This window comes from Anomaloglossus baeobatrachus, chromosome 5 (genome assembly GCF_048569485.1).
Source record: "Anomaloglossus baeobatrachus isolate aAnoBae1 chromosome 5, aAnoBae1.hap1, whole genome shotgun sequence".
Lineage (NCBI taxonomy): Eukaryota > Metazoa > Chordata > Amphibia > Anura > Aromobatidae > Anomaloglossus > Anomaloglossus baeobatrachus.
In genome coordinates, this window is record NC_134357.1 from 58,965,561 (window position 1) to 58,992,023 (window position 26,463).

Genomic DNA, 26,463 nt, shown 5'->3' on the forward strand with positions numbered 1-26,463 from the left:
ACACAGCAGGTCAATGCCTGAGTCTAAGAGAAACCAAGGAAAAAAAATTGTGAAAACATACCCTGCTGTAACTAAATAAAAGCATAGTGCATATAAACATAGGGTACTTAGTAAACACTGTTTTTGATCAAAAAAAGCATAAAGCTATCCCACCAAACGTCAAGGTGTACCCAGTTGGGATAGTACCTACACTCTCTAATATTAAAACCTTACCATGGGTCTAAAATAGGCCTCAATGTGGCTAAGGGCTGAGAGCGACCGGGTTTTTTTCCTTGGTTTCTCTTAGTCTCATGGCCAGTGTGAACATAGTCTCACAAGTTCCATGTATACCATCTCATACTCCGGCTCACTTTTTTGTTTTTTTGTTTCAATGCCTGAGTCTGCCTGTGTTGATCCCAAATACCAGAGAAACTAATGAGCGGCGTGTCAGAGTCTGCAATCTGAATAGAGGCTGACGCCTCCATTAGTCAGTGAAGTTTTTGCAAAACTCCTTGTGACAGCACTGTAATGAGCAGTGATGTCACCGCTCATCAGAATCACCAGGTTGCATAGAGTTCAGCGTGCGCCAGGAGAGGATGCCGATATAAGGCTATGGAGTCTCAGAATGAGGCTTCATGGTCTTTGATTGTGGAAAACAAGGAACGTCGTGGGAACCACTGGACTAAATCAGAGCTGGGAGCTTTGCTTTCTAATAAACTGGTGAGTGAGGGTCAGTCCAATAGAAGCGGAGGGGCGGAGATGAGCGGGACGTAAATATCCCGCCCACCTCCTTCATTCCGCATTGCTGGCGGCCGCAGGTAAGCTGTGTTCATCGTGCCCGGGGTGTCACGCGATGTGTGCTGCCTCGGGAACGATGAACAACCGGACGTTCGATTTTTAGAAAATGAACGACGTGTCAACGATGAACGAGAAGGTGACTATTTCTGCTCGTTCATAGCTGTCACACGCTACGATATCACTAACTATGCCGGATGTGCGTCACTTACGACGTGACCACGCCGACATCTCATTAGATATATCGTAGCGTGTAAAGCCCGCTTAAGTCGGAATTCTTGGTCTTCTTTGTACCAGCATGGCTTTTTTTTTTAGATTAAATTGGTGAACCAGGGAAAGAAGCTGGGAGTATTTTTTCAAATAAAATATTTTGGGTGTGTTTTTTCCTGTTTACACTTACTGGATTATTAATAGGAGTGTCTGATAGATGCCTCTCCATTACTAATCCCTGGACATGATGCCACAGTGAAGGGGGACTAATATATACAATATGTCTATACTGATTTTATATGTCAAATAGCATTGCCTATTGTGTTTTCATGTGATTGTTCAATAGTCCCATGTGTTTAATAGCTACCTATATATTAATTACATTGTGTGTAGTATTGTAGCTTTAGTATTAAGTTCTCTTTTTGTATGTGTATTTACCAGAATAATCCTCTCCTTCCTCCAATGATGCTTTTTAACAATTTAAAGGGACTTAGTCAGCAGGTTTTTGCTACCTCAACTGAGAGAAGCATGAATTAGGCAAAGAAATTCTGAATCCAATGATGTATCACTTAGATTACTGGGTGCCACCGTTCTAACACAATGTCATTTTTAGCTTTAGTCATGTAGCAGACCCCCACCCACCCCAGGCTCTCTATAGAGATTGTACATTGACAGTGAGGTGTCAATTAGAGGAGGGGGCGTGCCGGACAACATGGCAGGAGCCAACTAGCTACAGCAATGATAAGGTTTCGGCTGCTAAAACAAACATAGCAAATAAACAAAAGATCGGACTGTGACAACACAGGCATGCCTGAACTTTCTGTCTTAATCCTTTCAGCATGCTGACTTCAGCTTAGGCTACGTGCGCACGCTGCATCTTTTTCTGAATGCATCTTTTTATCCTGTGATCACAGAAACGCAGCTTGTGGCCCAAAAAATGCATGACGTATTGCTGCGTTTTTGTTAATGCATTTGTTATGCTTTATATCAATCTATCTATGATCTATATCATAGATCATATTTTATCTATAGATTAATAGAAAGAGGATTATCCTTGTCACTGCTATATGTCCTGAGGAAAGGGGCTGCGACCCCTGAAACACGATGACCTGTACCGAGCTAATGTAATAAAGACATGGAATAATTTATTTCGGACTTGATTTGGTGACAAGCACGGCGTCACACCCGGTTTCCTTCAAATATCTACTCTGACAACTTCGGGGCTGCAGCTATTTCACCTTGCTACCATGTGAATATAGGAGTTGTGACTGTCACAACCCCTATAGGTGAGGTCACCTTACTAATTAATATCCTGGTTTTTATCTGGTAAGACCCTATGCGTTTTTTGTTCTACCTTCTCTGACTTTCCCACTGTGAGGTTCAGGCAGAGACTGAGCTGCGATCAGCGGGGCGGTGGAAGCAGCGCATATTCAATAAAGGTAATCAGTGGCTCGGAAAGTGAATGAGCAGCAGCGGGAGCAGTATGACAGCCGCCCCCGGTGAATCCATAAGTATAAAGCGCTTGTTCCTACCCTTTGCCCCAGATTCTTGTTCCAATAGACTTTATATGGGGACCGGCATTTGGCCAGATACCAGGGAGCAATCCCCCACTGACCCCGAGTCAGTGGGGAATTGATCTGCCAGTCCTCCGAAATGCAGGGACAAAATGCAAATAAAATTAACATGATGCATATTGGCTGCATCTTCAAAAACACAGCCAAAAAAGATGCACTGTGCAGACTGCAAAATAGAAGTCTCATAGACTTTGCTGGGGTAAGGAAATGCATGCATGCATGCATGCATGCTTCATAACCACAAATCTTCACCAAAAACGCACCAAAACACAGTAAAAGATGCAGTGTGTGCGCACATAGCCTTATAAAGCAAAAACCTGCAAAGATATCCCCTTTAAAATCATGTGTAGTTAAGAAATTATTATTATTATATTTATTATTATAGCGCCATTTATTCCATGGCGCTTTACAAGTGAAAGAGGGTATACATACAACAATCATTAACAGTACAATACAGACTGGTATAGGAGGAGAGAGGACCCTGCCCGCGAGGGCTCACAGTCTACAGGGAATGGGTGATGGTACAATAGGTGAGGACAGAGCTGGTTGTGCAGTGGTCTACTGGACTGAGGGCTATTGTAGGTTGTAGGCTTGTTGGAAGAGGTGGGTCTTCAGGTTCTTCTTGAAGCTTTCCACGGTACTTTTAAATGTATTTTTATAACACAATATTTTGGTCTCTTTTACTTGTTAGACTGTTTTTGCTTCTTGAGCCTTAAGGCCGCTTTACACGCAACGACATTGCTAACGAGATGTCGTTGGGGGTCATGGAATTCGTGACGCACATCCGGCCTCGTTAGCGACGTCATTGCGTGTGAAACGCAGGAACGACCGTTAACGATCAAAATTACTTACCTTATCGCTGATCGTTGACGCGTCGTTCCATTTCCGATTATCGTTGCTGTTGTAGGACGCAGGTTGTTCCTCGTTCCTGCGACAGCACACATCGCTACGTGTGACACTGCAGGAACGAGGAACATCACCTTACCTGCAGCTGCCGGCAATGAAGTAGGAAGGAGGTGGGCTGGATCTTCGTCCCGTTCATCTCCGCCCCTCCGCTTCTATTGGGCGGCTGCTTAGTGATGTCGTGGTGACGCCGAACGAACTGCCCCCTTAGAAAGGAGGTGGTACGCCGGTCACAGCAACGTCGCTAGGCAGGTAAGTATGTGTCACGGGTGTCAGCGATGTTGTGCACCACAGGCAGCGATTTGCCCGTGACACACAACCGACGGGGGCACGTACGCTCGCTAGCGATATCGCAGCATGTAAAGTGCCCTTTACTGGAGAGTTCTCAAAAGTTCTATGAAATGGGTATGAAGTAAAAAAATGTGGCACATTAATTTATGATGTGCGCCTAATTTTGGCACAAAATACTGTAAAGGCCACTTTACACACAGAGATAAATCTTTGGCAGATCTGTGGTTGCAGTGAAATCATGGACATATTGTTCCATTTGTACACAGCCACAAACCTGGCACTGATTGTCCACAATTTCACTGCAACCGCAGATCTACCGCAGATCTACCGCAGATTTATCTCTGTGTGTGAAGTGGCCTTAAGTCAACTCAGAGGTGGTGAAAGCTATGGAAAAGTGATTTACAGGTCTATTTAAAGGTGAATCACTCTGGAAAAAAGGGAATTTTGTTTACTTACCGTAAATTCCTTTTCTTCTAGCTCCTATTGGGAGACCCAGACAATTGGGTGTATAGCTTCTGCCTCCGGAGGCCACACAAAGTATTACACTTTAAAAAGTGTAACCCCTCCCCTCTGCCTATACACCCTCCCGTGGACCACGGGCTCCACAGTTTTGGTGCAAAAGCAGGAAGGAGAAAACTTATAAATTGGTCTAGGGTAAATTCAATCCGAAGGATGTTCGGAGAACTGAAGACCATGAACCAAAAGAACAATTCAACATGAACAACATGTGTACACAAAAGAACAACCAGCCCGAAGGGCACAGGGGCGGTTGCTGGGTCTCCCAATAGGAGCTAGAAGAAAAGGAATTTAAGGTAAGTAAACAAAATTCCCTTTTTCTTTGTCGCTCCATTGGGAGACCCAGACAATTGGGACGTCCAAGAGCAGTCCCTGGGTGGGTAAAAGAATACCTCGATAAAAAGAGCCGAAAACGGCCCCCTCTTACAGGTGGGCAACCGCCGCCTGAAGGACTCGCCTACCTAGACTGGTGTCTGCCGAAGCATAGGTATGCACTTGATAGTGTTTCGTGAAAGTGTGCAGACTAGACCACGTAGCTGCCTGACACACCTGCTGAGCCGTAGCCCGGTGCCGCAATGCCTAGGACGCACCTACGGCTCTGGTAGAATGGGCTTTCAGCCCTGAAGGGAGCGGAAGCCCGGAAGAACGGTAGGCCTCGAGAATCGGTTCCTTGATCCACCGAGCCAAGGTTGACTTGGAGGCCTGAGAGCCCTTACGCTGGCCAGCGACAAGGACAAAGAGCGCATCTGAACGGCGCAGGGGCGCCGTGCGAGACACGTAGAACCGGAGTGCTCTCACTAGATCCAAAGAGTGCAAATCCTTTTCACACTGGTGAATTGGATTAGGGCAAAAGGAAGGCAAGGAGATATCCTGATTGAGATGAAAAGGGGATACCACCTTAGGGAGAAATTCCGGGACAGGACGCAGAACCACCTTATCCTGGTGAAAAACCAGGAAGGGGGCTTTGCATGACAGCGCTGCGAGCTCAGACACTCTCCGAAGTGATGTGACTGCCACTAGGAAGGCCACCTTCTGCGAAAGACGTGGGAGAGAGACATCCCTCAGCGGCTCGAAAGGTGGTTTTTGAAGAGCCGTCAGAACCCTGTTAAGATCCCAGGGTTCCAGCGGACGTTTGTAAGGTGGGACCATGTGGCAAACCCCCTGCAAGAACGTGCGGACCTGCGGAAGCCTGGCTAGACGCTTTTGAAAAAACACGGAGAGCGCCGATACTTGGCCCTTGAGAGAGCCGAGGGACAAACCCTTGTCCATTCCAGATTGAAGGAATGAAAGAAAAGTGGGTAAGGCAAACGGCCATGGAGAAAAACCGTTATCAGCGCACCATGATAGGAAGATTTGCCAAGACCTGTAATAGATTTTGGCGGACGTTGGCTTCCTGGCTTGTCTCATGGTGGCAATGACATCCTGAGATAACCCTGAAGACGCTAGGAACCAGGACTCAATGGCCACACAGTCAGGTTGAGGGCCACAGAATTCAGATGGAAAAACGGGCCTTGTGACAGCAAGTCTGGGCGGTCTGGAAGTGCCCACGGTTGACCCACCGTGAGATGCCACAGATCCGGATACCACGATCGCCTCGGCCAGTCTGGAGCGACGAGAATGGCACGACGGCAGTCGGACCTGATCTTGCGTAGTACTCTGGGCAGCATCGCCAGAGGGGGGAAACACATAAGGCAGTCGAAACTTGCGACCAATCCTGGACTAACGCGTCCGCCGTCAGAGCTCTGTGATCCTGAGACCGTGTCATGAAGGCCGGGACCTTGTTGTTGTGCCGTGACGCCATGAGATCGACGTCCGGCGTTCCCCAGCGGCGACAGATCTCTCGAAACACGTCTGGGTGAAGAGACCATTCCCCCGCGTCCATGCCCTGACGACTGAGAAAATCTGCTTCCCAGTTTTCTACGCCCGGGATGTGAACTGCGGAGATGGTGGAGCCTGTGGCTTCCACCCACTGCAGAATCCGCCGGACTTCCTGGAAGGCTTGACGACTGCGAGTGCCGCCTTGGTGGTTGATGTAGGCGACGGCAGTGGCGTTGTCCGACTGTATTCGGATCTGCCTGCCCTCCAGCCACCGATGGAAAGCCAATAGGGCTAGATATACTGCCCTTATCTCCAGGATATTGATCTGAAGGGACGATTCTATCGGAGTCCAGGTTCCTTGAGCCCTGTGGTGGAGAAAAACCGCTCCCCAACTTGAAAGGCTCGCGTCCGTGGTGACCACAGCCCAGGTTGGGGGTAGGAAGGATTTTCCCCGCGACAGAGATGTAGGTAGGAGCCACCACTGAAGTGATGTTTTGGTTGCAAGGGAAAGAGAGACGTTCTTGTCGAGGGAAGCCGCACTCTTGTCCCATTTGCGGAGAATGTCCCATTGGAGTGGCCGGAGATGGAATTGCGCGAACGGCACTGCCTCTATAGCTGCCACCATCTTCCCCAGGAAGTGCATGAGGCGCCTTAAGGGGTGTGACTGACTCCGAAGAAGTGATTGCACCCCTGCCTGCAGAGAAAGCTGTTTGTCGCTCGGTAGCCTGACTAACGCTTGCTGGGTATGAAACTCCATCCCGAGGTAAGTCAGTGATTGGGTCGGTGTCAACTTAGATTTCGGGAAGTTGATGATCCACCCAAACTGCTGGAGAGTCGCCAGAGCGACGGTAAGGCTTTGTTGACACGCCACCCGAGAAGGGGCCCTGACTAGGAGATCGTCCAAGTAGGGGATCACCGAGTGGCCCTGAGAGTGCAGGACCGCCACGACGGATGCCATGACTTTGGTGAAAACATTTACTAAGGCGTCCCCCTCAGGTGTATCAAGGTTAAGGGCGAAGTCAGGGTTAGAGCCCTGAGCTCCCACTTCCGCCTCGTCTTCTTGAGAGTCCTCAAGCTGGGATCCCAAGCAGCGTGAGGAAGTCGGGGAAGAGTCCCAGCGAGACCGCTTAGCCGGTCTGGGACTGCGGTCCGGGCAGGAGTCCTCCGCCTGAGACCTAGGGGCCAACCTGGGAGCGCGCTGCGGCGCGGACCGAGAGGGGCCTGGAGGAGACAAGCTAACAGGGGCCGGGGCCTATGGAAGGTCCGGTCTGGACTGCAATGCCTCAAGGAGTTTAGAAGACCATTTGTCCATAGACAGTGCAATGGATTGGGAAAGTGACTGAGAGAGTTTCTCAGCAAAAGAGGCCAACACCGGTGACTCTGTCCCTGCAGCCTGCTCAGGGGGAGCAGGGGGGTCTACATGAGCCGAGGGGCCCACCAGTGCCCGAGGCTCTGGCTGAGCAAGCGAGGCAGGAGTCGAGCATTGCTCACAGTGAGGGTAGGTGGAACCCGCAGGTAACATAGCCCCACAAGAGGTACAGGCCGCGAAAAAAAACCTGTGCCTTAGTAGCTTTGCTCCTTGTGGACGACATGCTGTTGTCTCCTAGGAGAGTGACCACTGAGGGTATATGGGAAAAGGGTATACAGCCTGACCGAACAGATATATATATCTATTATATATATATATGTATCTATTCCGGCACCCTAGGGGGACCAGCACCGGGTGACCGGTGTGGCTTACCGACCGCTAACGAGCGGAGTGTGTCCTCCAGATTCCCTGTCGTGGATCCCCCGGAGCTGCAGAGCTGTTCACTGAGAAGCATCCACCGGCAGAATGCCAGAAAATGGCCGCCGGAGCTCTCAGGGGAGGAGTGGGGCCGGGGCGGCGCCAGCAAAGAGCGGGAATCTGGGGTCCCCACAGTGGTCAGTGAGGGGGGAGGAAGACATGCAGGATGCTCCAGCCCTCACATCCGACGTCATGTCGGTAATCCCGCCCTTACCCCTGACAGGCAGGCCCGGGGGCGGGATTTTCGCGACTAGGCCGCGGTGAAGCCGGGGACTAAATTTGAGGCCGCGCCCGACAAGCAGGCACGGTCGGCGCGGAAGTCCACCGGCCTCCTCAATTTCACAACTACCGCGGCTTCCGGGAAGAAGGTGCGCTCCCTGCACAGTCCCCTATGGGGACACAGAGTACCTTTAAGTTGCAGGGCCCGGTCCCTGAGGTTGAAGAGGCTCCGGTCTGGCAGGTTCCACCAGGGGCTGCGGATGGAGCACGGTCCCAGCAAATGGATGACCGCTCTGGATCCCACTTCTCCCAGAGCCGCATAAGGGATGGTGAAGGAGACGGCATGTGGCTCCAGCCTCCGTACCCGCAATGGGTACCTCAACCTTAACAACACCACCGACATAGTGGGGTGAGAAGGGAACATGCCGGGGGCCCCGTGGGGGCCCTCTTTTCTTCCAACCGACATAACTAAGTATGAGAATGCATGAGTGGATGTGTGCCTCCTTCCACACAAAGCATAAAACTGAGGAGCCCGTGGTCCACGGGAGGGTGTATAGGCAGAGGGGAGGGGTTACACTTTTTAAAGTGTAATACTTTGTGTGGCCTCCAGAGGCGGAAGCTATACACCCAATTGTCTGGGTCTCCCAATGGAGCGACAAAGAAATATGCCTTATCTTCTCCTTTTCTGCCAGATTAATAAATCTACCCCAAAGCTGTGTTATTCTATCAGACATTACTGCAGACCGGACACAATGGACTGTATACCTCATCGTTCGGAGACTTCACGCGGTGTAATTGAGCTTGGCATAGCAATGCCCGTCCTAAAAATTGGTTTGGAGGAGGGTGACTCTTGAAATACATCTGAAGACAGGCTTTGCTCACTGCTGGACTTCCAAGCTGTCAAGTCAAATAAGAAAACATAATTGTTATTTTTACAGTTTTTAACACGAGGAGCAATTATTTTACAGCAAAAAAATACAGATTGTGCAAAAATACCCAGCCTAAGGGACAAATGAGGAGGAGTGCGGGGGTGTGATCCTGACATCAGACGGAACGGGATCAATATCACAGGCGGCAGGAACAGCAAAAACTGGAAAAGGTCACTATGTGACATTATTTCTTACAGTAATAATAGAATGTGCAAAGTGCAAAAATAAATAACACTTGAAAATAATGGAAATAAAACGCTAATTGTCCCCATACTAAACTGTATCACTGGTAATAAAAGAGGTTTTACCATCCCATAAGGCACTGACATAACATTCGGATATGCCATCACTTTTGCATAGTACAATATGCACATTTTTGTTGCATATTTACAACATTTTTACAGATTCAATTGAATAGGTGTAAAGTGCTGCACGCTGAAGGAGATGACATGCTAAAAAAACACAGCAAGGCTCATAATATGCACAGAAAAAAACAGCTGTGACGCTCCAGGGCTGTGGGGTACTCGGTCCCAGCGTGTGGTGCACAGGAGGGAACAGTCGTGCTCACGGCCGATGCCCGGTTCCATGACCCTGGGGGTCGTGACGATAAAAAAGGGGTGAAAAATAAAAGGGGATAAAAATAAAAGTGTTCTCGACTACGTCACTTACGGTGAGTGGCCAGGTTATTGAGGCCGCCGCTGCAGGGTCCTGCTGGAGCTGGTGGAGTAGTGCAGCTTAGGTGTTTTGGGCAAGCAGGGCTTGGCCCCAGCAGTGGATGGTGAAGGGGCAGTGGTAAGGGACAGTCAGTATACATGTGCAGAGACAAGAAGGAAACAGTCCACACCGGTATTGCAGTTTCAACTTGCCTTTACTGGAGGCCGGTACCTGGACCCGCTGGTGCCGGTTACAGGTGTTCCCGCTGCCTAGAGCTTCTTGGGAACCCCTCCGTTTCTGTCTTGGTCCTATTGCAGGCAGCCTGGACTATTTAAGGGGTTCAATCCCCGGTCCCCTCTTCGCTGCTGATGCTTCAGACTCTTTGGTTGGAGATGGACCCTGGAGATCTTCTCGCCTGGCAGAATTAACAGTTGACCATAAAGTGTCCCACTGTCCTAGGGTCTGCACGCCGCCTTGTGTGGAGTCCTGTGAGCCTTGGTTCCAGACTTACACAGGCGTCCCGCGGTTCCTGGAGTATTCCACTTCCGCAGGTAACCCACGGTGCCTGGAGTCCTGGTTCCGTACTCCACAGTCCCTCACTCCTGTTACAGCACTCCGGTGTTACTTCAGGTCTTTTCCCTTCTTTCTGTACTTTCACTCTCAACTCTCTACTTCCACCTCTCCTTGACTTCTTCCTCCACACTCCTCTCAACTCCCTCTCCTCACAACTTCCCGCCAACTTCCCAACCCACCACTGCCCCTCCCCCTCACTGGGTCTCTCCCTACAGATTGGGTGGCGACTATCCAATCAGTACCCATCCCTTTTACCTGTTACTAAGCATGTCTCCCAGTCTGGTGTTGGGGTTGTGTATGTGGCCTGAGGGTGCTGGTGTGTTGACTGGCACAGATATTTCGAGGTTTAGGTTTCCACAGGTTACATTTTGTGGCACCTGTTACCTCAGGGGTGCTACACAGCATTTGCATGAGATTTCAGAAATCTCATTGATTATGCTGATACTGTTAAAAGCTGTGTATTTTACGCACCAGATACGCTGCATAACAAATTAGGGAACAATGATGTAAAAATGCCATGTGTAAGCATACCCTAAAATGGTCATAGTGCACAATAGCTCATTCCCTTTTTTTCCTGTGCAGTGGTGCCTGCCACCTGGCTGTGCAGGGAACTGCAGCTCAGCATTATACAAGTGAATGGGGCCAACTGCAGGAAGTCTCACGCAAATGACAAAACAGCAAGACAGTGGAGAGCCACAAATTCAACTCACTTTCGCCATCTTCTATGACGATCCAGAGGAAATATTTTAATGTTCAAAATGTTATTACATTTTACAAAGATTTTTATTTGATCTCTTTAATTTTTATTATATGAGGTTTTCCAGGAGGTGACAGGTCCTCGGTAATGATATTGTATTGTATTGGAATTAGTGGACGCACTGGACCACAGGGGGGACCCGGGATTACCCTTTAGTGGGAGAGGTTTAACTAAGCGCCCACCGCAAGGCGGACGACAGGTAGCACTCCCAGGGAAGAGACTGGGACTGTGGCAGTTGACCCCCAGGACAGGTGACAGACTCAGGAATAAACGGGTACAGGTGGGGTAACTGAGACAAGCTGGACAGACAGATACGGGCAGGAATAGTGGAAATGGCAGGGGTACACAGGTATGGGAAGGCAGGTACTGGAGGCGAACACAGAGTTAACAGGATAGGAGCTAAAGACCTGACAACTAGCTAGGTAGCAGACTGGAGATTGACTGACTAACGAGAGGCGTTGCATAGGCCCCACCCCTAATGGGAGGCAGCCTTAAATACACAATGACATAGGCTGAGAGGCAGTTCCTGGAAATGGCATGCCAGCCCTTTAAAAGGAAAGCCGGTGTGCACGCGCGCATCTTAGGTGCACTCCCAAGAACCCTGTGCAGCATGTACAGGGCCCGAGAGGTGAAGGAGGCAGCAGAGCAGATGGATGGCCGCGTGGCAGCGGGGGAGGACGCTGAGTAAGTCGGCCTCTCTGCAGAGAGGCCGGCGCTACAGATATGCTGGCATTCCTCTTAGGCTATGTGCCCACGGGGCTCTGTATCTGCGGATTTTTCTGCATCAAAATCCGCAGCTTTCCCCTGGAATCCGCACCTTTTCATAGGTGCATATTTTGTGCGGATTTGACGCGGATTTTGTTGCGGATTTTGCGATTTTTTTTTTTAATTCAATTGAATAGGCAAAATCCGCACGAAAATCCGCAACAATAAATGACATGCTGCAGATTTTTCCGCACGAAAATCCGCACGATTTCCGCTGCGGAAAAATCCGCAGCGTGGGCACAGCATTTCCCAAATGCCATAGAAATGGCTGGGGAGTAGCTGTGCTGCAGATTTCTGGAAAATCCGCGACTTTTCCGCGAGAAATCCACGGCAAAATCCGCGCATTTTCTGCAGCGTGAGCACATAGCCTAAGACTATAAGTACCATGATCCATAACTCATAACTAAATTGGTGCTGATAGATATGAGCGGACCCGTTAAAGCTCGGGTTCAGCCGGACTTTAGATAAAGTTCTGTAATGGACCTAGACTTGACCTGAACCTCATTGGAAGTCACCGATTGGGCAATTTGGCTCTCATTCTACATACAGCCAGCCATAAACACAGTACTTCTAGGGGAGGAAGGGTGGGGTTTTTTTTCATTATTTTTTTTGTACACACTACATCTGGTAAAGATAATTTTCCCCCTAGCGTGAGCCGGCTCGCACAGGGCCGAGCACCCAGTATACCTAAGCACACTGATGCTCGCTAAAGTGGTTTTCATACGTAAAGCACCAGAACTATGAACTCGAACACTGAATTTTTGGAAAAAGTCTGTGTTTGCTACGAACACCGAACTTTACAGTCCGGGTTCACTAATTTCTAGTGCCTGATGAAATGATCATGAGCAATGCCATCCACACACAAGCTTATAAGTACAGATACGACGTGAGTGTAAGTCGGATACCACTTACGTGAAGGGCTTGTTCGGCACACAGGATATATAAGTCAGAGCTGAACTTTTCAGGTCCATCTTTCGTGGTTGCGTCCTTGTTTGCTGCTTTAATTAAGGCGTACGCCTTGAGCAGGGCATCGGCATCTTGAGAGGTGAGAGAACAGAGGACCATATGTTACTATACATAATGAGCAGCAATGATTCCCCTCAGATCCTGCTTAGAGACAGACACATGGACCATTGTCAACTCATTACAGCTAAAATGAAAGGGTAGAAAAATAGGTTCTGCAATTAAAGTTCATAGTTATGTAATTGTATTATTTGTGAGTTGGTTAAAAAAATCACATTTTCATATTTACTTTTAGGGTAAACGGTGATAGAAGAGGACTGTCCCCTGTTACTGAGAGCAGAGCTAAACACAGCAGCTCGATATATAGGGGCCGTTTCGCTCAGGCTACTTTCACACATCAGTTTTTTGCCATCAGGTTCAATCCGGAAAAAAACGGGTAAAACGGATCCGGTACCGCATCCGTTTATTCCCCATAGACTTGCATTGTTACCGGATTGTACCGGATGGCTTTGCGTTGCATCCGTTTTTTTCCGGATGCGGCAAAATTAGTTAAAGCGGCGGCCGGAGGCAACGTAGCTTGCAACGTTTTTTTGTCCGGCAAAAAAACCGCATCGCGCCGGATCCGGCGCGATACGGCGTGTTTTACAATAGAAGCCTATGGACGCCGGATCCGGCGTAATGCGGTAAAAAACGGATGCGGCCGCCGGATCCGTTTTTCTAAACTGAGCATGCTCCAATGTAATTAACAAAACGGATCCAGCCAAAAAACGGACGAAAAGGATGCAAAAACGGATGCAAACCGTATCCACCGGATCCATTTTTTAACGGATCCGGCATAACGGATCCGTTAAAAAAACGGATCCGGTGGATACGGTTTTCACTTTTTTTTCAGGATCCGTTGGATCAGGAAAAAAAAGGACTGTGCCTGAATACAGAAAACTGATGTGTGAAAGTAGCCTTATCTGGCATTTCGCCGGATCCAGCACACTCCGGTACAGCGTGATACAGTTCACTGGCAGCGAGACAACTTCCGGGTCACAAGCTCCGGTCACATTACAGCATGTGACTGGAGATTGTCACGCTGCCAGTGTACTGTATCACACTGTACTGGTGTGCCGGATCCGGCGAAAAGAAAGATGAAGCGGCCCTAACACAGACAGGTCACTGCTTTATAGGTGGAACGTGTAATGCTTCACATGTCCTGCGGGGGCGCTGTAAGGGAAATAAACTTTGTGGATTTTCTTGCCTATTGCAGCTGCTTTTTGGGGCTACAGGCAGTGAAACACCATCCCAAAAAGGGACAGTCCATAAAGTATGTGACCGCTGGGGCCGGCAGATAACTGTAGAGGTTACATGGGCAATGTGTCATCACTTATTATATTTGTAGGGACCAATGGAGAAATGATGCTGAAACCCTCAAGGGTTAAGTAATGCTTATTTCTTTATTTTGGAAAGTCGCCCACTTAAAAAAAAACATCACATTAAACCCCTTTTAAGCAGATCTGTAATCATATTTCACAATAAAACAGCACATGATGAGACTGGTATATTTACTGATATCCTTATCAGAATGGCTGTATACTCCTCTCTATATATATAATTGCCTTATTCTGTCTGTCTGTCTTGTTCCAAAATGACGTCATTACAATGACAACCGTCGCCACACCGCGCATGCTAAAGAGCCTGCGACCAACGGCCTAGCTAACAGCCCGAACTACGGGCCGACGGGCCGACGTCCGACACTTTTATCCGCACCCACACGGAGCCCCGACTCCCTGGTGAGTGCTGCACCCCCGGGAGCCCACACCGGCAACCCAGCCGACACATACCCACCGCTCGCCTCCGCCCCCCACACACATTACACCACTCAGCTCCGCCCCCCGCACTCCGCCCTCCGCATGTATACACTGAACACACACACACACACACACACCATAGTCGCCTGTCCCCAGCCATGCAATCCCCGTCACTGACGTCCTCAGCGCCATGGCCCCGCTCTGCTCCACCCCCCCCGCACTCTGCCCCCCGCACACATTACCCTGCAGGATGGGGGCACATGTCAGGATGGTGGCTGCACCACGATGGGGGCACATACCAGCATTGGGCCACATCACAGCATCAGCATATTTGTACTTAACTTTACACTGTTCATGGCCTTCTTTCATTACAAGCCATGGACATCATTAAACATTAGACTCATCTATTAAAACTGTTCCTTCTGTTGTTTGTCATTTTAAAACCAATAAACAATTATAAGAATACTAAATTAAACCTAACCCATCCAGTCCATTCATTACCTTATTATTCAATCTGCTAACCTACATACACATTCTAGACTACCCGATACGTAAGAATCGGGCCACCTTTTAGTACTACAATAAGCATTTTATTAGCCCTGCTACACAAAATGCTCCTTTTATTTATCAGATTGGGAAACTGACAGCCATTCTGTACAACAGCCTCATCACCTGTCCCCCCGCTACTCCCCGACCTTTCCTCTTTGCCAATCCCTTCACTGGCTTCCCATCGCCCAACGACTCCAGTTCAAAACACTAACCATGACATACAAAGCCATCCACAACCTGTCTCCTCCCTACATCTGTGACCTAGTCTCCCGGTACTTACCTGCACGTAACCTTCAATCCTCACAAGATATCCTGCTCTACTCCCCTCTCATCTCCTCTTCCCACCATCGCATCCAAGATTTCTCCCGTGCCTCCCCCACACTCTGGAATGCTCTGCCACAACACATCAGACTTTCGTCTACCTTGACAAGCTTCAAAAGGAACCTGAAGACCCACCTCTTCTGACAAGCCTACAACCTGCTGTAACCCTCAGTCCACTATATCACCGCACGACTGTCTCTACCCTCACTTACTGTATTCTCACCTATCCCTTGTAGACTGTGAGCCCTCGCGGGCAGGGACCTCTATCCTCCTGTAGACTGTGAGCCCTCGTGGGCAGGGACCTCTCTCTTCCTGTAGACGGTGAGCCCTCGCGGGCAGGGACCTCTAGCCTCCTCTAGACTGTGAGCCCTCGCGGGCAGGGACCTCCATCCTCCTGTACCTGTCTGTGCCTTGACTCGTTTATGATTATTATACTTGTCCCTATTATGTATACTCCTTTCACATGTAAAGCGCCATGGAATAAATGGCGGTATAATAATAAATAATAATAATGATATTAATATGTAACAAGGTTTTTTGTCAGATATGTTTTGGGTTTTTTTTAAGTCCCAGATAGACACTTTAATAACCATAGAATAGAGACAAGTGAATATATTCGCAGGACACTGGACGAGTGGCCAGGTCAGTAATCCATGGCTGCCGGACAGGAGTTGTGCAAAATGTTTCCCATCTGCTGCAGTCCCCGGCTCCTCTTCTGCTTTGTAGGCCGAGCTTGATGTTATCGTTGCTGTATAATGCATTAATAAAATAGTGCCGAGCCTTCTAATCAGATGAGGAGTTGGGATTGCGGGCAGTTTGGAGGCAGTTTGCCCGGCTCACAACCGGCGGCCACAGAATACTGTCCAGGGTCCTGTGAATTGATTTGCTCATTACTTACCTGTGGCAGCCCCTACCAATGCCGTCTTCTCACCGTCCCCACAAGTCTGCAGAGGTGATGTCCTTTCTACAATCTGTGATTGCTGCAGCCAATCACTGGACTCCAGAGGTAAGGTAGAGATAGACAAAACATGACTGCTGCAGCCTTGGAAAAAAAAAATCGGTGGAGGCAGTGAAGAGGTGGCAATTGAGCGTTAAGAGCTTCCACAGGTAACTAATCCTGCTTTGGTTGCCTTAAAGGGAATCTGTCAGCAGGTTTTTGCTCTGTAAGCTGAAGACAGCATGCTGCAAGGGTTAACACAGAGAATTCAGGGATGCCTGTCTTGTCAAGCCCCGATCTGTTGTTCATTTACTATATTTGTGTAAGCAGCAAGACCCTTATCATTGCTCGGACTACAATGTCAACAGCAAGGCCGTTCAGTATGCCCCCTCCTCTGATTGACACCTCACTGTCAAAGTACAATCCCTATAGAGAGCCAGGTGTGGGAGGAGGCAGCTCTCTCAGCTCTGCTACATGTCTAAATCTAAAAATTCTGATTGCGTCAGAACGGCTGCACTCAGTAATCTAAGTGATACATTGTTGGATTCAGTATCTCTTTGCCTACATCATGCTGCTACAAGATGAGGTAGCAAAAACCTTCTAACAGATTCCCTTGAAAGCATGCCCTGCCTGTGCGCTAAGTTTTCCTGAAAACAGATAACTTCTTTCAAATATTATTTTTTCCATGTAGAATGTAAGCACTTACCTTTCTGATGCTCGGCTGCAGAGAGGTGCTGTCTAATAATTAAATCCATAGAGGTCAAGAAAGTTCATATAATAGATATGGGAATTATGGGATGAATGATCAGGATCTTCAGAGGCAACCAGGAGACACCTACATGGGAACAGTAGAGAGGAGACGAATGAAGTTACATCAGCGCTAGAGATGATCAAAAAGATTTGTAGGATCCTAGTCCAGCGTCTACGTCAGTAGTCCCTGGCCGACAAGACGAGAACGCTGTGACCTCCTCCTACTTCTGGATCATAAGCTATGCACCAAGTCAACATACGTAACACCTAATCTAAAGAGGCTCCGGGAATTCGAGCAGGAAAGAGGCGGTCAGAGGGCTGTGGTCTGGGGATCACGGAATATGGATGTGGCAGATGAACCAGAGTCCTATGATTCCATTAAATCTTCTCCAATCACCACAAAACAGGCACTAAAATGATATTTGGTCGGGCAACCTACAGGTCAAAGAAGTCTAAAGGCCCATTTACACACAACGATATCGCTAACGAGATATCATCGGGGTCACGGTGTTGGTGACGCATATCCGGCCTCCTTAGCGATGTTGTTGTGTGTGACACCTTTTTGCGATCCGTAACGATCGCAAAAAGGTGTCAAATCGTTCATCGTGTACACGTCGTTCATTTTTAAAAATCGTTCCTCGTTTGGAAAGCAGGTTGTTTGTCGTTCCTGCGGCAGCACAAATCGCTATGTGTGACACCGCAGGAACGAGGAACAGCATCGTACCTGCAGCCGCCGGCAATGAGGAAGAAAGGAGGTGGGCGGGATGTTCCAGCCGCTCATCTCCGCCTCTCCGCTTCTATTGGGCGGCCGCTTAGTGACGCCATTGTGACGCCGCACGAACCTCCCCCTTAAAGGAGAGATTGTTCGGCGGCCACAGCGACATCGGTGAACAGGTAATTGCGTGTGACGCTGCCGTAGCGATATTGTTCACTACGGCAGCGATCACCCCGTGACGCGCCACCGACGTGGGCGGGTGCTATCGCTCGCAACATCGCTAGCGATGTTGCAGCGTGTAAAGCCTGCTTTAGTCACAAAATTGTCATCCCTGGGTTTGACTACAATTAGATGTTCTCATTTACATGGAGCCCTCACCTTAAAAGATCTTTCCATTAGTCCCCTTTCTTCCCAGGTCATTTTTTCGTATTTGTGTTTTTTCCTCCTTTTCTTCCAAGAAGCATAACTTTTTGTTGTTATATCAACAAGGCGGCAGGAGGGCATGTTGTCTGCAGGATGAGTTCTTGTCGAACACAAAAGAGAAGAAAAACCCCAGGTATGGAGAAATGATAAAAAAAAAAAACCTCACTCTTCCACCATTGTAAGTTTTAAAGGCAATCGTTGTTGCCATACAAATGAGCTGACAATAGGATTGTCCGGGTGAGAATGATACGGTGACACTTGTATCATTTTTTTCTATATCATTTTGCCAAACAGCATGAATTAGAGTCTGGCGGAGCCTCCTATAGTCACCATCCGGCTTTTCAAACCATGAGGCAGGCGTCACACTTGCGACTGTAAAATCGGTCCGATTCTCATGCTAGAAAGTAGCACGATCTCTGTCCCAGTGTTGATCCGTGTGCAATGCAAAAGCAATGCGATTCTGTGATTTTTCTCTAAATTGTAGTCCGTGTCCAATCCGTGTATGATCCGTATGGGATCCGTTTTTATTCTCAGCAGCTATGTCATCTGCCATTCAGCTCTGCTACATGCCCGCTGACAGCAGACACAGACAGAGCCATGTAGCAGAGCTGAATGGCCGCTGACAGCAGACACAGACAGAGCCATGTAGCAGAGCTGAATGGCCGCTGACAGCAGACACAGACAGAGCAATGTAGCAGAGCTGAATGGCCGCTGACAGCAGACACAGACAGAGCAATGTAGCAGAGCTGAATGGCCGCTGACAGCAGACACAGACAGAGCCATGTAGCAGAGCTGAATGGCCGCTGACAGCAGACACAGACAGAGCAATGTAGCAGAGCTGAATGGCCGCTGACAGCAGACACAGACAGAGCCATGTAGCAGAGCTGAATGGCCGCTGACAGCAGACACAGACAGAGCCATGTAGCAGAGCTGAATGGCCGCTGACAGCAGACACAGACAGAGCAATGTAGCAGAGCTGAATGGCCGCTGACAGCAGACACAGACAGAGCAATGTAGCAGAGCTGAATCGCCGCTGACAGCAGACACAGACAGAGCAATGTAGCAGAGCTGAATGGCCGCTGACAGCAGACACAGACAGAGCAATGTAGCAGAGCTGAATGGCCGCTGACAGCAGACACAGACAGAGCCATGTAGCAGAGCTGAATGGCCGCTGACAGCAGACACAGACAGAGCCATGTAGCAGAGCTGAATGGCCGCTGACAGCAGACACAGACAGAGCCATGTAGCAGAGCTGAATGGCCGCTGACAGCAGACACAGACAGAGCCATGTAGCAGAGCTGAATGGCCGCTGACAGCAGACACAGACAGAGCCATGTAGCAGAGCTGAATGGCCGCTGACAGCAGACACAGACAGAGCCATGTAGCAGAGCTGAATGGCCGCTGACAGCAGACACAGACAGAACCATGTAGCAGAGCTGAATGGCCGCTGACAGAAGACACAGACAGAGCCATGTAGCAGAGCTGAATGGCCGCTGACAGCAGACACAGACAGAGCCATGTAGCAGAGCTGAATGGCCGCTGACAGCAGACACAGACAGAGCCATGTAGCAGAGCTGAATGGCCGCTGACAGCAGACACAGACAGAGCCATGTAGCAGAGCTGAATGGCCGCTGACAGCAGACACAGAGCCATGTAGCAGAGCTGAATGGCCGCTGACAGCAGACACAGACAGAGCCGCGCGATCAGAATGAACTCGGATGAACTTCACCCAACTTCATTGTCATCCCACGGCTCTGTCTGTGTCGCGGCCTGATTTTCGGTCACCAGTGAAGGTCTCACCGGTGACTGCAAATCCGCTGAGTGAATGAAGTGATCTGTGGTACCATAACTGTGGTTACCCGCAGCCACAGCTGAAGTCCCCCACCTGAGATCTGTGGCCATGGGTAACCTGAGTGACGCCATTTCTGATAGCGCGACTCACTTCAATTGCTGCGGGGAGCTCACAGAGAGCGGTTGTGGTCTGTGGCCGCTCTCTGTCAGCTTCCGATGTAGCAAAGCTGAAAGCGTCGTGGAACATCTGTAGATTACGTCGGACCCAGAGGGGTATTTGGGGATTTTAATAAAGTGGTGAAAGAGGGTGGGGTTTTTTTGTCTTTTATTTCAAATAAAGGATTTTTGGGTGTATGTGCTTATTTTCTTTAACTTACAGGTTAATTATGGAAGGTATCTCAGGGAGACGCCTGTCATGATTAATCTAGGGCTTAGAGGCAGCTATGGGCTACCATTAACTCCTTATTACCCCTATTGCCAGCGCACCAGGGCAATTCGGGATGAGTCAGGTATAGTCCCGAGACTGTCGCATCTAATGGATGCAGCAATGGCGGGCGGCTGCTGGCTGATATTTTTAGGGTGGGCGGCTCCCCATAACATGGTGCTCCCCATCCTGACAAAACCAGCCTCCAGCCGTATGGCTTTATCTTGGCTGGTATCAAAATTGGGGGGGACCGCACGCCGTTTTTTTTTAATTATTTATTTATATATTTTACTGCACGGTATAGACCCGACCACTGGTAGCTATGATTGGTTGCAGTGAGACAGCTGTCACTCAACTTGGGGGCGTGTCTGACTGCAACCAATCATAGGTGCCGGTGGGCGGTGAAAGCAGTGAATACGAGATGGGATAATGGGCGGCCGGCATTTTCAAAAGAGGAAAAGCCGTCGGAGCTTTGTGACAGCTGTGCAGCGCCGCGCCGGTGATCGGTGAGTATGGGAGAGCAGGAGAGTGGGAGAGACCAACAGAGAGAGAAAGATTGACCGACATTGACAGACCTTATTCATTTACAGTGTTCTCTGCTACATGCGATAAATGTATTTAGAAAAATGGATGTCACTAGGATGGTCTGTGTGCCGTTCGTGTGACCTACGTTTTTTTTCTCGCACCCACAGACTTGCATGGGAGTGACTCACGCGAGAAACTCTAAAAATCGCAGCATGCTGCGGTTTTTTTTCTCAGTCCTATTTGAGCTCAGAAAAAAAAAAAAAAGCAGATTGGGGCTGCCTCATTGCTTAACATTGGTTCGAGTGCAATGCGAGATTTTCTCACATTGCAAGTGTGACGCCGGCCTAAAACATGGCAATTCTGGCGTTTTACCTTCTGGATTGATGTAATATATTCATAGATTGGTCACTTACAGACGCAGTGATACAAATATTTTTATTTTTTTATTTTTTTTTTATAGGAAAAAGTAAGTAAATTTAAATTTTTATGTTTTATTAATAGATTTAAAAACATCTTTTATTGGCTTTATTTTTTAGTCACCCTTGATCCTATGATAGTTCGTACTATAAACTGTGATATTAAAGGAAAATTACTGTCTAGGTTTCATAGGAGGAAGAAGATGGATGTGATGGGGGTCCTGCAATTTACCGTAATTGTTTTGAAAGGAAATCAATGGGTGGTGGAACGCATGAGGATTGGAAATGTAATAATTTAACTAATTCACGACGTATGAAGTATATTTACATCATAGGTCATGTCCTTTGCTTTGATGTTGGCTTGTATATGTAGAAAAACGCTACCAAAAAGCTAAGCAGTGCGTTTGCACTGCATTTTTGTTGCGATCCGCATGGTTTTTTTTAACATAATAAACGCAGGTCTTTCGGTCTCTCTCTCTGTCGGTCGGTCTCTCTTTCTCTGTACCTCTCTCTGTCCATGTCGGTCTCTCCCTCCCACCCCCTCTCTCATACTCACCGATCCCTGATCACCGGCGCAGCGCTGCACGGTGTTCACACTGTGGCGGCTTCTCCTCTTTTGAAAATGCCCGCCGCTCATTAATCCATCTCGTATTCCCTGTTTGCCCCGCCCACTGGCGCCTATGATTGGTTGCAGTCAGACAAGCCCCCACGCTGAGTGACAGCTGTCTCACTGCAACCAATCACAGCCACCGGTGGGCGTGTCTATATCGAGCAGTAAAAAAAAAAAAAAAAAAATAATAATTAAAAAAAAAAACGACATGCAGTCCCCCCCAATTTGGATACCAGCCAGGGTAAAGCCACACGGCTGAAGGCTGGTATTCTCAGGATGGGGAGCTCCACGTTATGGGGAGCCTCGCAGCCGAACAATATCAGCCAGCTGCCGCCCGGAATTGCCGCATCAATTAGATGCGATAGTCCCGGGACTCTACCCGGCTCATCCCAAATTGCTCTGGTGCGGTGGCAAACAAGGTAATAAGGAGTTAATGGCAGCAGCTCATAGCTGCCACTAAGTCCTAGGTTAATCATGGCAGGCGTCTCCCCGAGATACCTTCCATGATTAACCTGTAAGTTAAAGAAAATAAACACACACATCCAAAAAATCCTTTATTTGTAATGAAAGACAAAAAAACACCCTCTTTCACCACTTTATAAACCCCTCAAAAACACCTCCAGGTCCGACGTAATCCATGCAAGGTCCCACAATGTCAGTGAAATCAGGTGAAGCTCTGATGTCACTGCTGCGGACTCCTGTGTCCTAGCGCTGACCTCGGAGGTTCATCTGAGTTCATGACAGCACACAGTCAGAGACAGAGCGGCGGGATGACAATGAAGTCGGGTGAAGTTCATCCGACTTCATTCTCATCGCCCAGCTCTGTCTGTGTCTGCTGTCTGCCAGCATATAGCAGAGCTGAATCGCCGGGGACCGCACTGACAAAAATGCATCCAAAACGCTTATAAAATGCATCCAAAATACATCCAAAATACATGCGTTTTGGATACATTCTTTTTGTCAACACGCAGTGTCACATCTGCCAGAGGGTGCATTTATTTCTGCACTGGCCAGGACGCAACGTGCGCATGAGCCCTTACCCAGGCCCTGAAAACTAAAGTCTTGTAAAATGGCATCAAAAACGAATTTATTTTATTATTTTTTTTTACAAAATTTTGATTTTTTTTTTCCCTATTTAAATTGAAAGAAAACTATAGGTGTTTGGTATGTATGTATTCGTACTGACATGGGGAATCATACTACCAGGTCAGTTTTACTATATATTGAATATGGCAAATGAAAAAAAAAAAAAAAAATTGTGAAATTGCAGTTTTGGGTTTGTTTTTGTTTTTTTTTTTTGCAATTTCACAGCAGTTGGATTTTTTTTGTTTTCCAATACAATATGGGGCTGCTTGAATATTGTCATTCAAAAGTACAACTAGTCCCACAAAAAACAAGCTATATGGCTATATTGAAGGAAAAATTAAAAAAAAAATTATGGCTTTTGGAAGAAGGGGAGGAAAAAACAAAAAAAGGAAAATTCCCAGGTGGTGAAGGGGTTAAATGCCGCTCCATGATTGACAGACATTGAGAACATAAAAAAACACTTTATAATACTTACCTAACGGTCGTGCGGTTGGCCATATGGGCGTCCCTGTTGTCCGGTGCCGGAGCCTCCTCTTTCGGCCATCTTCTGCCTCTTTCTGAAGCCTGTGTGCATGAGGCGGCTATGTCATCCACACTCGCCGGTCCTGCGCATGCGCACTATAATACTTTGATCTGCCCTGCTCAGAGCAGATCAAAGTGCGACTGCGCAGCACCTGAATGCCAGCGAGTGTGGATGACGTCGGACGCATCAAGAGAAGGAGAATAAAGATGGCCAAAAGAGGCGGCGGCGGCACCGGACAACGGAGACGCCCATATGGCCAACCACGCAACCGTTAGGTGAGTATTATAAAGTGTTTACGCTCTACACAGCGGCCTGGGCTATTATATAAAGCGTGTTAGAATGCTGTATATAAGAGCCCGGTGGTGGTGGCCGCAGCTTATAGGCCAAAAAAGTGGTGACAGGTTCCCTTTAATATCTCAAGAACGGGTGAATATCTTAATAAGCCATAAATTGCAAAAGTGTTTGTTTATACAAGCTCTATCCGACAAGATCCATCTATGAAGAGGGGAATGAACTGATCACAAGAACAGGAGCTGCGGAGCACTGTGTGTGTGAACAGAGCCATAGTGCATGATCCCGGTGGCTCAGTGGTTAGCACTGAGCCACGATGCAGCGATGGTGTCCTGGGTTCGAATCCCACCAAGGACAACTTCTGCCGGAATTTGTATGTTCTCCCCGTGTTGTGTGAGTTTCCTTCCACACTCCAAAGGCATACAGATAGGGAATTTAGATTGTGAGCCCCGATGGGGACAGTGTTCCTGATGAATGTAAAGCGCTGTGGAATATGTTAGTGCTATATAACAATAAATATTTATTTTTATGTGACCGCTGCTGCATACACTTCTATGGGGCGCTGAGTTTATGAGTCCCAAAGAAATTAAATGTAGCAGGGATCAGGTATTAGGACTCTGTTCACATGAGGGATTTGGTTCCCCAGTGCATTTTCAATGTAAATCAATCAGAAATAAATCAGGGCGCCCCATCCTGTGCTGTAATGGAGGAGGCATGATACGCCGCCTCACAGGTGATTTATACCCCTCAGTGCACAAAATACTAAAAGCAATGGGTGTGCACTCCGCCTGCAGCGCCTCCACAGGGAGCAGCGAGTATTGCACTGTTATGTTTGCAGCTGCTGAGCAGACTACAACTCCCACCATTGCATGCAACCACAGACTGCAGACTACTACCCCCTACAGATATGGCAGAGATGACAACAGCCTGTGTGGTCAGGCAGAGGACATTGCCTGCTCAGCACAATATCGTTCTGCCAGCAGAAAACAAGAACATCCCCGCATCTCTGCATGTGAAGCGTCGCAGGGCGTGCTGGGGCTTGTAGTTCGATGGGCTCGGTATACCACCACCCTGTATAACGCTCGATCACTCACCTCCACAGGCGCCGCCGCTACAACACTTCTAACCCTGTAACCTAGCAACAGGACGCGCAGAACGACCATTGCTACGGAAGCCGCGCTGGCCCGAAACTGCTAATTTAGCGTTCTCTAAATTCTGTTGCACAGAGGAAAAGCTGATAGATTTCCGTCAGATGAGAAGCTTTTCCTTCTGACAATAATCCTTATAAATAAAAAAACATTGCAGCTGCATATTAGATAATACCGAAAAAAGACATAAACTATCACATCATGTGCTCCTGTGGCCAGAATAATTGAGTAATGCAGATTTAATTATATAACATTTGGTTGGTGCAGTCCTATAGTCAGTGTATGTGGGCACAGGGGTCACAGCTATAGGGGCGCAAAGATGGCATCCCTGTGCGCAAGGGGCAATGAGAAACGCGTTCATGTTACGCACCTCGTCTGATGAGGGGGGAGGGAGGGGTTAGCATTTTTTAAGGTTTTTTGCACCTTCTTTGAGGGACTTGCAGGTGATTTTTGAAGTCCAAACATAAAGTAAAATGCAAACTCGTTTTTTAGATGGAAACGCTCTCAGACAGACCCCCAAGGCCTTGTGCGCACGCTGCTTTTTTTGCTGTGTTTTTGCTGCTTTTTTGGTGCAGTTTGTGGTCCTAAACTGCATATGACCTTCCCCAGCAAAGTCTATGAGAATCATAACTTGCTGTGCACATGTGTAGCCCCGCATTACCTTCTGGTACAGGTCGTCGCAAGGTCTCCACGCGCTTGTAAATCTTCTGGTCACAGGTAGGTTAACTTCAATGGGGGATTCGTGACGCCACTCTCGGTATTTGTGGTCAGGGGTGACCGCCACAACAGTTTAGGGGACGCTTGGGGCTGATGTTAGATGCAGTCAGATGTTGTAGCCTCCCGAGAGTGAGGCTGGCCCCAGGGCCCAGTGTAGGTGTGTAGTACCACAGGTCGCAGAAGAACTCACACACAAAACAGCAATGTCTTTCAGGGTTTTTACTCACTTTAAGATGGTAGGGGTGAGTTAACCCGGGCGATGCTTTGGTGAACCAGGAACCCCTGATGTAGGGGTGACTGCTGACTCGCCTTCCTAGCCCTTCTTGTTTTGAGGTGACCCCAACTTGACGTCTTGCTTGGATCACCCAGGGAAGTTGCATACACCGTTCTCCCCTTTCTGGCCCGTTTGCGGGCAGCGTGGACCAAGTAAGGCTGGAAACACATCTATGCGAGTAAAATTGGTCCGAGTTGGCTGAAAAAAACTCGGCTGATTTTAGTTCACGTTAGGTCCGAGTGCAACGCAAGTGCGATGCTTTTTCTGAATAAATTAATGATTTTACTAGCATGTGTAATGCGTGTGTAATGCGTGTGTAATGCGTATTTTTTACTATGTCATCTGCCATTCAGCTCTGCTACATGGCCGCTGACAGCAGACACAGACATCCATGTAGCAGAGCTGAATGGCAGATGACAGCAGACACAGACAGAG

The 26,463-nt window shown here is 48.3% G+C and overlaps 1 protein-coding gene across 2 annotated transcripts in view; it reads right to left on the reverse strand.

Annotated features, from left to right (window-relative positions):
- Nucleotides 1–25,014, reverse strand: part of CFAP46 (cilia and flagella associated protein 46) — a 370,852-nt gene extending 345,838 nt beyond the window's left edge. For both annotated transcript variants that reach the window (XM_075348545.1, XM_075348544.1), the window contains exons 1-4: nucleotides 24,984–25,014; nucleotides 17,042–17,170; nucleotides 12,682–12,806; nucleotides 8,857–8,988 (exon numbers count right to left, since the gene is read on the reverse strand). In XM_075348545.1, the coding sequence (XP_075204660.1) occupies nucleotides 8,857–8,988; nucleotides 12,682–12,806; nucleotides 17,042–17,090 (306 nt within the window). In that variant the 5' untranslated portion in view covers nucleotides 17,091–17,170; nucleotides 24,984–25,014. The remainder of the gene's footprint in view (nucleotides 1–8,856; nucleotides 8,989–12,681; nucleotides 12,807–17,041; nucleotides 17,171–24,983) is intronic.
- Between the last annotated feature and the right edge of the window lie 1,449 nt (nucleotides 25,015–26,463).